This window comes from Abramis brama (assembly GCF_963993115.1).
Source record: "Abramis brama genome assembly, chromosome: 10".
NCBI classification, from domain to species: domain Eukaryota; kingdom Metazoa; phylum Chordata; class Actinopteri; order Cypriniformes; family Leuciscidae; genus Abramis; species Abramis brama.
This window is the reverse complement of record NC_139972.1, coordinates 900,881-915,414: the sequence shown is the minus strand read 5'-3', so window position 1 is coordinate 915,414 and position 14,534 is coordinate 900,881. Positions and strand designations below refer to the sequence as shown.

The 14,534-nt window shown below is 40.2% G+C and overlaps 1 protein-coding gene across 1 annotated transcript in view; it reads left to right on the top strand.

Annotated features, from left to right (window-relative positions):
• Positions 1 to 14,534, top strand: part of LOC311091368 (NLR family CARD domain-containing protein 3-like) — a 58,384-nt gene that overhangs the window by 22,514 nt on the left and 21,336 nt on the right. The window contains exon 10 of the mRNA XM_084127297.1: positions 1,075 to 1,245. Within this exon, the coding sequence (XP_083983423.1) occupies positions 1,075 to 1,245 (171 nt within the window). The remainder of the gene's footprint in view (positions 1 to 1,074; positions 1,246 to 14,534) is intronic.

The following is a 14,534-nucleotide window of genomic DNA, read 5'->3' as shown; positions in this document are numbered from 1 at the left end:
TTCCACACCCATGACTTATTGCCGACTAGAGTGTGTAACATTTCACTTTCATTGCCAGCTCGCTCTGACGGTTCCATCGCTCTTGAAAGTCAGACTCAACAATGTGTGTAAACATAGATAGACTGTGAAACGTAAGTAACGCATGTGAAGCGGTGTGAAGTAGAAGACAAAAATGAGGTTAGCACCACCCGCAGCTTAGGAGTAGGTTGTACGCATATGTCGGAGCGGATGCTGAAAATAGACAGGCGAACAGACAGGCGGCAAAATAAACACATTAATCGATACTCTTGCGGACGCATCGGTGCATTGAATTGTCGGCTGTATAATCGATGCATCGATACGAATCGATTAATATTTACACCCCTAATCAGAAAGGGGGTTTATTCGCCCTGAATATTTGTACAGACAAGGAATTTACTTTGGCAGGAAGGTGCATACATATAACATGCAACATATAGGGTGCAGGATATAAGAGCACAAAAATACACATGGGATACCTATTAAGGCAATGGTGCAAATATGTCAAAGTGCAAATAAAGCAATGTTTAAGAGTTTATAGTTAAAAGTCAGTGCAACTATGGCAATGTTCAAGAGTTTATAGTTTATAATCAGTGTAAATATGGCACGGTTAAGAGTTTATAGTTTAAGTTTAAAGTCAGTGTCAGTGAGAGCTCCAGGCCTTGTTAAAGAGGCCAGTAGCAGAAGGGAAGAAACTGTTCTTATGGCGTGAGGTGTTGGTCCTGACGGCCCGCAGACTTCTGCCAGAGGGGAGTAGCTGAAACAGGGAGTTACCAGGGTGGGAGAGGTCTGCCACAATTCTATTCGCTCGCTTCAGCGCCCTTGAGGAGTACAAGTACTCAAGGGAAGCCAGATTGCAACCGATCCATATAAATAATTATTTTTATACTGTACAAACTGTATATTCAATCCCCTAATCCTAACTGATTTATTTTAACAACATGGACTGATGAGTATTTGTATATATTTCATATTGACATTATAATGTTATTTATTTTTTAAGTGGTCATGTTTATCTCTGGATATAGGCTTAATGTGTGTCATTGTTCTCTACAGGTTGAGGGATTGTAGTGTCACAGATGAAGGTTGTGTTGCTCTGGCTTCAGCTCTGAGATCAAACCCCTCACACCTGAAAATACTGAGTCTGTCTGAGAATAAACTAGGAGACTCAGTGAAGCTGCTGGAGGATCTGAGGGATGATCCACATTATAAACTGGAGACACTAGAGTAAGAATAGTTTTTAACGATTTTCTTCATCATATTTTAATTTAACCCTCTGGGGTCTAAGGTTTTTTTGGGGTCCTTGAGATGTTTTGACATGCCCTGACATTTGTGCTTTTTTCAGTTGCTTATAAACATTAATGGCAAAGGTGTAATTACACTCTATTTAGCACAAACAGGGCTACCATAATATGTGAGCAACATGTATGTACATGTTTGTATTTTTGAGAGAATATTGTTTATGCATGGTTATTGAAAAAACTAAAACTTAAAAGTTTCTGAAATAAGACCACAAAACACATGCTAAATATGTGTCCACAATACTTTTGACTAATGGATGTTGTCGCCTAGAGTTTTTTTTCTTCAAAATAATCTGAAAATCATCCTGCCTAATCATTCACATAAAACAATACATTGATTTAAATTTTGTAAGACACTTTTTGTTTGGAAAGGCAATATGCGTAGGGGCGTGAATAATGCTAATTCACACCTGAGAAGACAATGGGGCCCGCATAATGAGCGCATAATGGGGCTGCATACTAATGAGCCTTTCATTCAGGTGTGTCACTGAGCCACAAGAATGCAAGGACAATATATATATATATATATATATATATATATATATATATATATATACACTGTATATATATAGGCCTATATAATACAAAATTGGTTCACAGTTCCATATATTTATTTATTTTTCAAATTGTGCTTACAAATTGTATAATATTCAAGGTAAACATTTCTAGTAATTGTGCAGTTAATTCTCATACTGTATTTACAGAAAGTTTTGGAATATATCCCAAATGTGTCACTAATAAAACACAATACAAATAATTTAAAGAGAAGGCTTATATTGACCTTTTAAGATTTACCTAAGATTTATTTATATGTATATATATTTTTGCTATTTTATTAAAAAGGTTACTATTACAACAACAATTAAAATTTTAACTATATTTCAAGTGTAATCTTTCTTTGTATAAACTAAAGTATACATTTTATCATACATATTTCACAGTTACGGATTAATTAGTTTGAATATAGCCTACAATAGAACAAACACTATAATAACATCTTTGTTGATGACTTTATTTTGACAAAAAAAAAAAATATATATATATATATATATATATATATATATATATATATATATATATATATATATATATATCAAATGAGCATAAATTAGCAAACAAGCTTATTTGATGTGGCAGTATTTTACAGTAAAAACTTAGTCAATGATGTAAGATATTTGTCTATTATTCAGACAGGTAAATTTTTTCAGACAGGCTGACAGGTCAGCTCAAAGGAATTATTAATCAATTTATAGGGAATTCGAAAGAATCACTTATTACGACCGAGCAAATGACTCGTTCAGGGTTCATTTGAACCAGCCGTAACCATCCGCTCTGCAGCAGATATACATTTCCAAACTATAGTGAAACACTATAGTTAGCAAGGTAACTTAGATCAGCAGTTTAAGACATTAAATTCGTAAGCACATAACACAAGTAACACTTCTCTTTAAAATTACAAACAAGACTTTATTGATTATTCTATCACATAAAACTAATATCTAACACAAACACACGCACAGACATTCATACCAGTTGCAGAAAGAAAGAGAGAGAGGAAAGAGTGAGTTTTAAGAGATGAGATGATGAAATCCCAAGTTTCTATGCACTTATAAGACACAACCTGAATGAACCATCAATCATTAAAGGCAGGGTAGGTAGGAATGGTCTAAAAAACTTATTTTTCAAATTTGTTTAAACTTTATGTACATATCAATACATAATTAAAATGTAAGTACTCTGAAAAAGAAAGTATAAAAATCGAGTGTCTGTAGACCTCTCACGACTGTTTTAAAGACAGTTCATTATTTCCATTCACTCCACCCCCTCCCTTCTGGGCTCCTTCCAAAGCCACGCCCCCAAAACACATGAACGCGCGACTCCAACCGCTGAGCTGAAGAGCATTATTTACCTGAGACAAGCAGAGAGGAAGGAGCACAGTGCATGTAGTGACATCATGTCAGAATCACATGTAATAAAAAAATCTAACGCTAATTGCTTATGAATATAAACAAATAAGATGTATTTTAGTACTCACTATCAAGCTAGCATATTGATATTGGTAAATTTAAAATATATATTTTTTGATTCGCTAACGAGCTAGTTATATAAGCTAAAAACAGGTTGCATTGATACACTTTTTTACATTACCATCAGTTACATTGTGAAGAAGATGAATTTCGTGTAAGATTCATAACATATACAGTATGGTGTTCTGCATGTAGGGGTGGGAGATATTGACAAAAATGAATATCTCGATATTTTTTTCCAATATCTAGATATCGATATTCAGGCGATATTTTTGCCATCCTTCAAAGAAATGTGAGCAAACTGGCAAAGAAGGTCCAGTTGGTCTTTTGACTTGCTGCATTTGACCTATATTATTCTAGGCTATAGAAAAAAACAATAAAGGAGCTAACTAAACAGAATCTGTGGCAGCCCCTACTTTTTCCACTTACAAAACTTAACTAGGCACTTCTTGCAACAGTGATTATTAAATCAAACAACAATATTGTTGATGATCAATTCAAAGTAAAAAATAAATAAATTTTCAAAACGGTATAAATCCATTCATTTTTTCCCCCAAAACGCTATAAATCCATCTTTTTTTTCTTTTTTTTTCTAAATTTATGGTTTGTCTTTTTAAAAAAGTTTTTGTCTTTTATTTTTCGTGTTTGCATTTATGAGGAAAAAACAATATTACTTGACAGTTCTCCATTATGGACGCGAGCGCTCTGAAAGCTGCACTAAGACTTTCAAACTTTAACAGAGATCTCAAAACAGAAAGCACAAAGCCTTTCTTTAAAACGAATTTCGTTTTGGATTAATTGTATCTTAATTTTAATATTTTTTTTTTTCATTAATTCATTAATATTTTCATTCCTGGATTAAATACATAAAGTAAATATAGGCTATCAATCACAACATAAGGTGCTTGAACTGGAGATTATATCATCGTGAACCGAACCGTAGCCTCGCCTCACAGGCCTAAAAAATGTGGAATATATTTACAGAAATCTGGTTCTAAACAAAACCATCCAAAACAAAATAAAACTATGTAGCCTAATAAATGTGCATTTCTCCGGTGCATGCGTTCACTAGCCTACTGCGAAGATCGCGAGTCAAATATCGTCAACTTCATCTTTGCAGCCGACACAGAAATTAATAAACAATTAAAATGTCTTATTGCAATATTTTACACATTCATAATCATTACTTTTGCTGGTTCTTTGAGGCAGCTTTTTAGGTTTATGGCGTTTTGGAAAAGAGCTCTTCACGTACAAACACCGTTTCACCAGGGCACAGCGGCCCTTCAGCACATAAGAACAAAAAGAGAAAAAGCACGGACTTACTAATTACGAAACTTTGATGTGGTTGAACAGGTGAAACAGTCACAAATTCCTTTGCAACTCAAACCTTCTCACGAGTTATGAAGAAAGAGAACAGCATTTCAGTTTTCAGCGCGTCCTCCTTTGATTGCTGTGTTGTGACTGGAAAAGTGCATGCAGGAGCACATGCGCAAAATGTAGGTTTGTAAAATGTCCTTTTGTAAAATAAAAATAATTTTAGGGCGAAGCAGAGGAGGTCGTGCAAGAGCCCGTGGCGTGCAACTAGGGTCCGAGGAAGTAGAGGCCGAGGACGGGGTGATCGCTGGAAAGCTACGCCGATATTGACACGCGTTTTATTTCTTTGTTTATCCAAAGACTTTTTGTTCATTACCTTTTCTTGTACTGTCTTCTTTTTTTGCCTTGTTTGCCTTCACTAACTGCATGCCGGTAATGTGAATTTTGATTGCTCTTTCTCTGCCATTGTTTTGCTATTCCTAGGTTCCGTGCCTCTCGAATTCCTCAAATCAAACGTGCGCGCGCAAGTGGGCAGATCCCGTGGCAAAAGGGTGGTTGCCATGGTTGCGAGAGAGAGTGACAGTCGCCTAAGCCAATCCTTTGATTCGTCCCGAATCGAAATAATGAGCTGTGTTTAATACAGATTAAACGGTCTAGAGTCACTTGATTTTTATACTCTTTTTTTCAGAGTACTTACATTTTAATTATGTATTGATATATATAGAAAGTTTTAACAAATTTGGATCTTTTATTTTTATAAAGTCCTACCTACCCTGCCTTTAATTTAACCCTTTTATCGTTTCTTAGGTTATTAAATCTGTGTAGTGGCAAAAACAATGTTGGGTTTTTCCTGTAACCCCCTGTTATTGTTTCCAACCACCTGGAGAATGCGAGTACAGGGTCAGACTCACAGCCCGAATCCAAGAAAATCCAAGAGTGTTGTTGTTGAATGTTTGTCGATATTTATTGCAAATAAAAATAAAGTACAAAACAAAAATGAAAACTGGTTTAAATGTCTTTAAACATTCCTTTGTAGCGCTTGGAGTTCAGCTTTCTCATACAGGCCAAGCTCCAGTAACGCAGATCCAGGCCGAGGTCAAAGACTGTATCTGCTGGCACGCCTTCTCCTTCTGTCTCCCCTTCTGCGCTACATGCTCCAACTTATAGGATAGCGCCCTCTCTGGCTGTAGAAGGTGTACCACTCAAATCCCAAATGCAATAGAAAAGAAAATTATAAGTAAATTATGAAACCAAAAATAAACTCAAATGCGGCTCCTACAATCTGTATCAAATACACCAGTTCAGCTTAAGAGTCTGGAGGCAGTACTTGCTTGTCTTTGCTTTTGGGGATTCCCTTTTGTTGCGTGAAAGGGGTTTTCCCGGTCCGTTTGTTGGCTGGTCTCCTCGTGCCTGATGTCTGGGGTGGCCAGTCACGTGGTGTGCTGGCGGAATGAAAGTCTTTGTTGAAGCTGGCTTTGCAGAAGAAACGTGGATTGAAATCTTGCCGCAAAACTTAACTTAAAACCGAGACTCACAACGGAAATGAAAGGAAAACTTAGAAAAGAAAGGAAATTGAGACGAGAGTAGATGATGGCTTGAATGAAGTTGTTTAACCCATGTTCTTCTGATCTTGATTTGGGTTCTTTCGTCTGCGCGTTTACATGGTTACTAGTCTGTCTGGTCTCTTCTCCCTTCGCACACTTTTTCCTTGTTGAGAACTCTTCTAAAACTTTGTTCGGGTCTAAGATTTTAAACTCACATGTTTGTCCGGCCTCCTGGATCAGTTCTGACCAATTAGACACTGTCTTTATTTAGGAGGTGGCGTTCTCTTCACTTCTTATCATAAAATCAAGCTTATCTGTGCTCTCCTTACTCTCTAAGCTCTAGCAGAGAGGACATAGGCCACAGTTTAGACATTATTACTATTATAAGAATATGAAACATTTTACACAGATTTCAATCAAGCCATCTTTTGAATTAAGAACATACGATCATGCTGACAGGAAGCACGACACACTTTCATTCACACACCTAATAGTTATACCAATTACATGAATCATATGGCATCTAAGTATATTAGATACACACATATATTGTAGAAACAACATAGAATGATGTAATTGCATGATGTTTGATTATAAGTCCATTGAAAATTGTTCTTGAATGATTTTATGTATAGTTATAGGTAAAATCTCAGTTCTGTGGTTTGAAAAGATTTTACACCCTGAGGTCATTCAGAGGTTCTTAAGAAGAAGGGGGTCTGGAATGTTGTGGGCTCGAGCAGCTTCTGCTGTTATCTTGATCGAGCACTGAGCTGTGCCATCTCTGAGCCAATCATTTTTTTCCAAGCTATCTCACATTGACAAGTTCTTCCTTTAGTTTGGCTCATCTTCTTTGAAGCTTGCATGGCCATAAAGTTCTTAGCTGGGGGGTTTCGTTGGTTAGATAGACTGGCAGGAGCCTTCTTTTATGGCTCTGGGGTTGGTGATTTGGTGTCTGTAATGTTGAGTTCTGTGTGGAATTATGTTTGAACAATTCACCTGGAAGATTCATTTGTGTTTGTTTTGCACTCAATCCTACAATGACATCGTCTTTCATATGTAACATATAGTTTTTATGATATATTATGGCATATAAATGTTAATTTGCAATTTAATACGTTGCTTATACAAAAATATTTTATACATATTTCAGTCGATTTTTACTCATCTCAGTATAGCAATATAGTTTGGTAAAAGCTGTTCATTCATTCACACACAAAAACGTGATTCATATTCAAACAGTCTTTTTGCGTTTACAGACACTATTCCATATTGCGATTAGAACAAAGCACTTGAGAATAAAGAATTTACCTATTCCTCAGCTGGATCCGTTGCTCCTCGAAATGAAACTACCTGCACTTCTGAGGTAATTTTTTCCAGGATTATTATTAAGATAGTATTATTCCTCACAGCGTCGTAAATATGAGTCTCTGGGTAAACTCGGTGGGTTTTATCCAGCTGATGTGGGCGTGGATCGCCTCAGAGCATTTGCGTTTGAATAGCGCGGGGGCCTCCGTGGGCGTGGTCACATTAACTTTTAATGAGCTGAGACGAGAACAACTGACATCTCTCTCTTTTCGTACAGATTACATAAAATGAGAAAATTAGTTTTTTATATAAATTACTTCATTTAAAAGAAGATAATTCAGGCTTCATGCCTGTGTGCCTGTATACCAGCGTGACTGAGTATTCGCTGAGTTACAGTTCATTTTCGGACGCGTTTCAGAATGGACTTCACCGACAGAGAGAAGGCAGAACTCGCATCATGTTTATTTTTCTATATTTGTCAAAAAGCACAACACTTTCTTTTTATTGTGAGTATACACAAAAAAAATAGACACTTAACAGGATTGAATGATGTATAACACTTGCCTGTATGACAAAAATCGACTGAGTTATTTGAGTCTCTTTTGCACTGATAAGAAAAAAAGCGCCGGCGCGATTGCCGACCCCAGAGGGTTAAAGTTCAAATGGCTATTTTTCTCACTAGAAATATAAGTAAATTGTACCAGGTTCAGTAACACAGTGTGTGTGTGATTATGCACAGGGTGTGTGTGAAGCGTCTAGTGCAGTAGTGTGGAGTATGGAGCTGCTTGTAGTTAGTGCATGTTGCTTGCAACTTTCTGCTTTTTAACTACCACTGCTGGCTAGCCCCCTCATAGGGGGTGAAAAGAGGAGCCGGGTGCGTAAGTCTCCTCCGCCAGTACACAGCCTCTCCACCACCAAGTCTCCTGCAGTGCCTCCTCGCGGCCACACTTGGTAACTGGGTACCTCGCAGTCCCAGGCTAAACTGCAGGGGATCTCGGAGCAGCAGTGGGCCCCAGAGATGTGGTGTGCAGGCCCACCACACGATGGACACGCCCTGACGCCCATCAAACACTGCCCCAGCTATGGGTAAATAGCCCTACTGCCTTGTGGGTTAGCCTCTTGAGGCAAGGCTAAGGGAGCACACCCCAACAGGAAAGCAATGCGCTGGAGACATGCAATAGACGGGCCTAAACAGAGCTAGGTCCCGGCAGCCTCCTGCAGCCAGGACGAGGAGCTGGTCGTCCTGGGCCAACCCATGCCACCAGACCTACCTCTTCATGGTGAAGTTAGTGCTACTGGGGAGAGCGCACCCCCTTTAGCACTTTGTGCAAAATTCTTTGTGCAGGTTTTCCACCTCTGACCAACGGTGAATATTACCTGGATCTACTTATGGTTGAAGTCTGGCAGCGATGGGCTGTCTGACGACGGGGGCAGGTTTGAATAGACTGGGAGCTCTTAGTCAGAGCCCTGCACGTCAGCGGCACAAGGTATATGGTCGCTAAAAGCTGGGGCTGAGTGGCAGCTGTTTTCGGCAGACTCTTGTGCGACTGAGCAGCCCTATTCAGGAACTGCACTGCTCACCTCAAGCTGAGGAAGGGCCTAGAAAAGGTGGCCTAAAAAATGCCTGTCGGGTCATTCCACTTCTGCAGTCGAAACAAAAGAAATCAATCTTAAACTGGCAACATGGAACATAAGAACCTATGACAGGTCCGAAAGACCCCATAGAAGGACAACCCTGGTTGCAGCCGAACTGAGCCGCTACAATATCGACATTGCTGCCCTGAGTGAAACCAGGCTCCTTGGTGAGGGATCTCTAACAGAGGAGGGCATGGGCTACACCTTCTACTGGAACGGCTACCCCCCAGGTGGACAACATCTGCATGGTGTGGGACTCACTGAAACACCAGTGTACATCAGTGAAAGACTGATGACCCTCCGTATACCCCTGGTGAAGAACCGCTATGCAACTCTCCTAAGTGTGAGTCTAAAGACTCCTTTTACCAGACACTGGATGAGGCTCTCCACCAGATCCCCAAGAACGATAAGATCCTCCTGCTTGGGGACTTCAACGCTCGTGTTGGGCAGAACAGTGGGATATGGAAAGGAGTTCTTGGCAGGCACGGGATTGGTCAGGTCAACACAAATGGCTTGAGGTTACTTACCCTCTGCTCTGAGCACAACCTGACCATAACCAACACCATCTTCCAGCAAAAGACCAAATACAAAACATCATGGATGTACCCACGCTCCAAACAATGGCACCTGATTGATTATGTCATTGTCAGACGTTGTGACATCAGAGATGTTCTCATAACCCGGGCCATGAGAGGTGCGGAATGCTGGACAGATCACCGCATGATCATGACCAAGGTCGTCACAACCCGGCAACTCCAGGAAAAGTGCAGGGAGCAACATAAAGATCTGTTTATGGCTTTTGTCGACCTCTCCAAAGCCTTCAAAACTGTGCAGAGAGATCTCTTGTGGGAAGTCCTCCTCCGGTTCGGATGCCCCACTAAGTTTGTCAACATCCTCTGTCAGTTTCACGATGGAATGACTGCTAGGGTGATAATAGGAGGTCAACAGTCAAGCCCTTTCCCTGTGCGAACAGGGGTAAGGCGCAGGGGTGTGTACTGGCACCAGTGCTTTTTAACATCTTCCTGTGTCACCTAGTGTCACCCAGCTTCTCCACAAGGAGATTGAAGACAACAGTGGGGTGACAGTAGCGTACAGGCTGGACTGCAACCTCTTTAATATCAGGAGACTGCAGGTAACCACCAAACTATACAGAGTGAGGATACTTGAGCTGCAGTATGCAGATGACTGCGCTCTTGTATCTCACTCTTCACAAGACCTCCAGTCTGTCTTAGATGCAGCAGTGAGGGCATATAGCAGGATGGGGTTGACCATCAGCACTGCCAAAACAGTGATAATCTGCCAGTGGAGTGCAAACATCCCATCTGCACCACCCATCTTTTCTGAAAAAAAAAACTGTTGGTTGTTCCATCATTCAAATACCTGGGGAGCATTGTCTCTGAAGACAATAGTATTGACAATGAGGTCCAGAACAGAATCAAACAAGCATCAGCGGCCTTTGGAAGACTCCGGCGGTGGGTTTTTCAGAATAAGAACCTTCATCTCAACACAACAATCTGCGTCTACCAAGCGGTCTGCATCACCACCTAGGAGGTACAGCTGTGAAGCCTGGGTTACTTACAGCTGCCACATCAAGTCCCTGGAACATTTCCACATCTGCTGTCTTCAGCGCATCCTGGGAATCACTTGGCATTACAGAGTGCCCCACACTGAGATCCTCAGAAGAGCAGGTTGCAAGAGTATTGGGGAAACAATCACCCAGCACCAACTGCGCTGGTTGGGGCATGTCATAAGGATGCCCTACAACCGTCTGCCCCGCGGAGTGCTATATGGCCAGCTACAACAAGGCCAGCGCTCTGCTGGAGGAAAGAAGAAACGCTTCAAAGACCAATTGAAGACAGTGCTAAAGAAGTGCAAAATAAAACCTGGTGACCTGAAGAACATGGCTGCTGACCGCAACATCTGGCGGCAGTTATGTCGAGATGGGAACCAAGCACTGGAGGAGGAAAGGACAGTCAGGAGACAACAAAGAAGGCTCAGGAGAAACACTCCCATAAATACCAGTAATACCAATACCATGTATATATGCCCCACCTGCAATAGAACCTGTGGATCCAGGATAGGACTATTCAGCCATCAGAAAACTCACCATTAAAAGACGGAAGTGGACGTCATCATCGGATTCGATGGACAACTACAAGCAAGCAAGTGTGTGTGTGTGTGTGTGTGTGTGTGTGTGTGTGTGTGTGTGTGTGTGTGTGTGTGTGTGAATATTGTGTCTGAGATCATCAGATAATGAGTCTTAAATTCAGCTTCAGTTTCTGTAGGTCTCTGAACTTTAAACTGTTTGATATGAGTTTAATTCTGCTCATACTGTTGTGACTGATTGTGAAAATAATATTAATGTTATTTTCATTTTCTCCCCTTTAGAATAGACTAGACTTTAATTGTTATTGTGCAGTAGAACCATACAACGGAATTTGCTTGTGCAAACTCTAAAACAATACTCACTTTCATATACACACTCACACAATAAAAAAAAAATATATATATATATATATATATATAAAAAACATTAGCAGGGCATCCAACATTACACTGAAGTCCCATTGCATAGAGTCCCTATCTAGAAAGTGCAGCTGTGCTGACTGGGGGGTGGGGGGCATGATTGTTCAGTTCTGTGATGGCCCTGGGGATGAAACTGTTCTGCAGCTGGAGGTGCTCTAAGAGCCCGATACCGCCTGCCAGATGAAAGCAGGGAGAAGAGATGCTTTGAGGGGTGTGTCTCATCCTGCAGAATATTATGCGCTCGGCGAAAGCAGCGGATCTTAAATATATCGTCCAGTGGGTGCAGGGGAAGTCCAATGATTTTTTCAGCAGATCTTATAATTCGATTGAGGGATTTCCTGTCTGGTCTTAACAACAAAGAATAATACAAACAGCAGCCACACACAGCATTGTTTTAGGGAGCACTGAGCCTCTGCGACTATGCGCGCCACCACATTGTTTATTAACTGTCTCTATAGGCATCTTTACACAGCCTAGTTGAGGCTGCTCTAAAGCGGCTCTGTGTCTGCTCAAAGTTCTGTGTAAAGACACAATGCCACATAAAAGCAAACTTAAAATATGCCGGTCTGACCCACCTCAGCTCCTAATATCAAAGATGACTCTGATATTGTTTTGGTTCATTGTAAATGAACGCGAACTTGTGCCGCTCTAAACCGCTCTAAAGAATCAAGAAGCGGAAGACGAAACATATCGGCCGAGCTCCATATTGTTTTAGCCAAATTAAAAACTGTCAGCTGACAAGGGACAATAAAGTAAAAGTGTCCTGTGCTCACATCGTGAAGCAAACCACCAAAATAACAGAGTCATCGACGTGTGTAATCAATTGGTTTCACCGTTTGTAATCTTCCTTTGAAGAGACTGGCAGATCAACGTGCCGCTACATTTCTCTCAAGCCCCTTTTACACAGAGATTCCGGAAAATACACGGATAAAGTGACCCGGGATTTGACCCGGTTTCGTTTGATTTTGGTTCATTCACACTGCCAGTGATTTTCCGGAATCAGAGAGTGCGTTCACACACAACCTGTAAAAATCCCGTCACGATGTGACATATAATGTCTCAGAAGCGTCTTATGTTTGCTTATGAGCTGCGATTTCTCTCTCGCAAAACCACGCTTGTCCATTTCTTTCTCTGATTCGATCATAAACTAGCGCATTACGTACCGTTTCACTAGCTGGCGAACGATCCCAGCTTCAGCGTCATCATTACAACACGGCATTGATTACGGCTTTTGTTCACACAGCGTGCGTTCCGGGACTGAACACTGCAATGTTACTAGGCATCCATCCCGGGTTGTGTTTGCATTCACACAGAAGGCGTTCTGGCAATTTCCTGGAAACAACGCGCTGTGTGAAAGGGGCTTCAGATATGGTAAATGCTTATTCGCCGTCACTGTGTTATATTATATTCCAAAAATCATCTTCTTGAGGACTATATTTCACCCACACACGACCTGCCTGACAGGCTTACAATAGCATAATTGTTCTTTCTGACTCTTTGAAAAAAAAAAGAAAAAAAAGAAAAAAAAAACTTTCGAGCTCTTTTACAATACAATACAATACAATACAATACAATACAATACAATATTTATTTATAAGGCACATTTAAAAACAACCAAGGCTGACCAAAGTGCCGTACAGAACAGAATAAAAAATAAAATAATAATAATAAAACAACCAATAAATGGAAACACAACAATAAATAAACAATAATTGTACCAAAATTAAGCAGTATTAAAGGCCAAAGAAAATAAATATGTCTTTAAAGAAGATTTGAAGGAGGAAACAGAAGGGGCTAATCTAATGTGGAGAGGTAGACTTCCAAAGTTTTGGGCCCGCAGTTGCAAAAGCGCGATCACCTCGTTTTTTAAGTCTAGATCTAGGCCCGATGAGTAGACAGTGATCGCTAGATCTCAGACTTCTAGAGGGAGTGTACGGGCAAAGTAGATTGGTCAGGTACTGGGGGGCCAATTTGTTGAATGCTTTATAAACAAATAATAAAATCAATTCTAAATTTGACAGGTATCCAGTGCAGTGTGGATAAAATAGGGGTGATCGACTCATACTTACGGGTCCCAGTGAGGAGTCTAGCAGCTGCGTTTTGCACTAGCTGTAGACAGGAGAGGGAAGACTGAGAGACACCAATATAAAGTGAGTTACAATAGTCTAAACGCGATGTAACAAAAGCATGCATCACTGTTTGGAAGTTACTCTTGGTTAAAAAAGATTTCACTTTAGAGAGTTGGCGAAGATGAAAAAAGCATGATCTTACAACAGTACTGATCTGTTTATTAAATTTTAGGTTATGATCGAACAGAAAGCCCAGGGCCCGGTTCCCCGATAACGTTCACTCTTAGCGCGCTAAGAAGACTCGAAAGATATATCTTACCAAAGTTGTTTATGTTCCTAAGTGTGTTCCCCGAAGTGTCCCTTAGGAAGCTTCTTAACACGCTGCCTCTTATGTTCGACGTTACAAAGGTGCTGTCCCAAGTGAAGGTGCTGAATTATTTGGCATCGATTGCTCAGGAATCGATTTTCCACTTCACGCGAAGGTGCATTACGGCGTTAAGAAAGACAACACGTTCTATGCAAATGAAACATTCCTCTAATTATTCCAGTAGCATTTATTTTAACATAGTTTAAGCTATCAGTAAAATATAGACTATTAATTAAATTATCAAATTGTCAGTAATATGTTCACACAATATGTTGTGACAGGTAGACGAACCGGGTATCCCTCGCTAATCATCCACCCTCGTTATCCCGTTGTGCCACTTGTGCCGCTTCTTGACATGGGTTTAACGACTTCTAAAAATTATGTAATACACTTTTATATTAATGGTATGGTACTTTACAATCAGAATT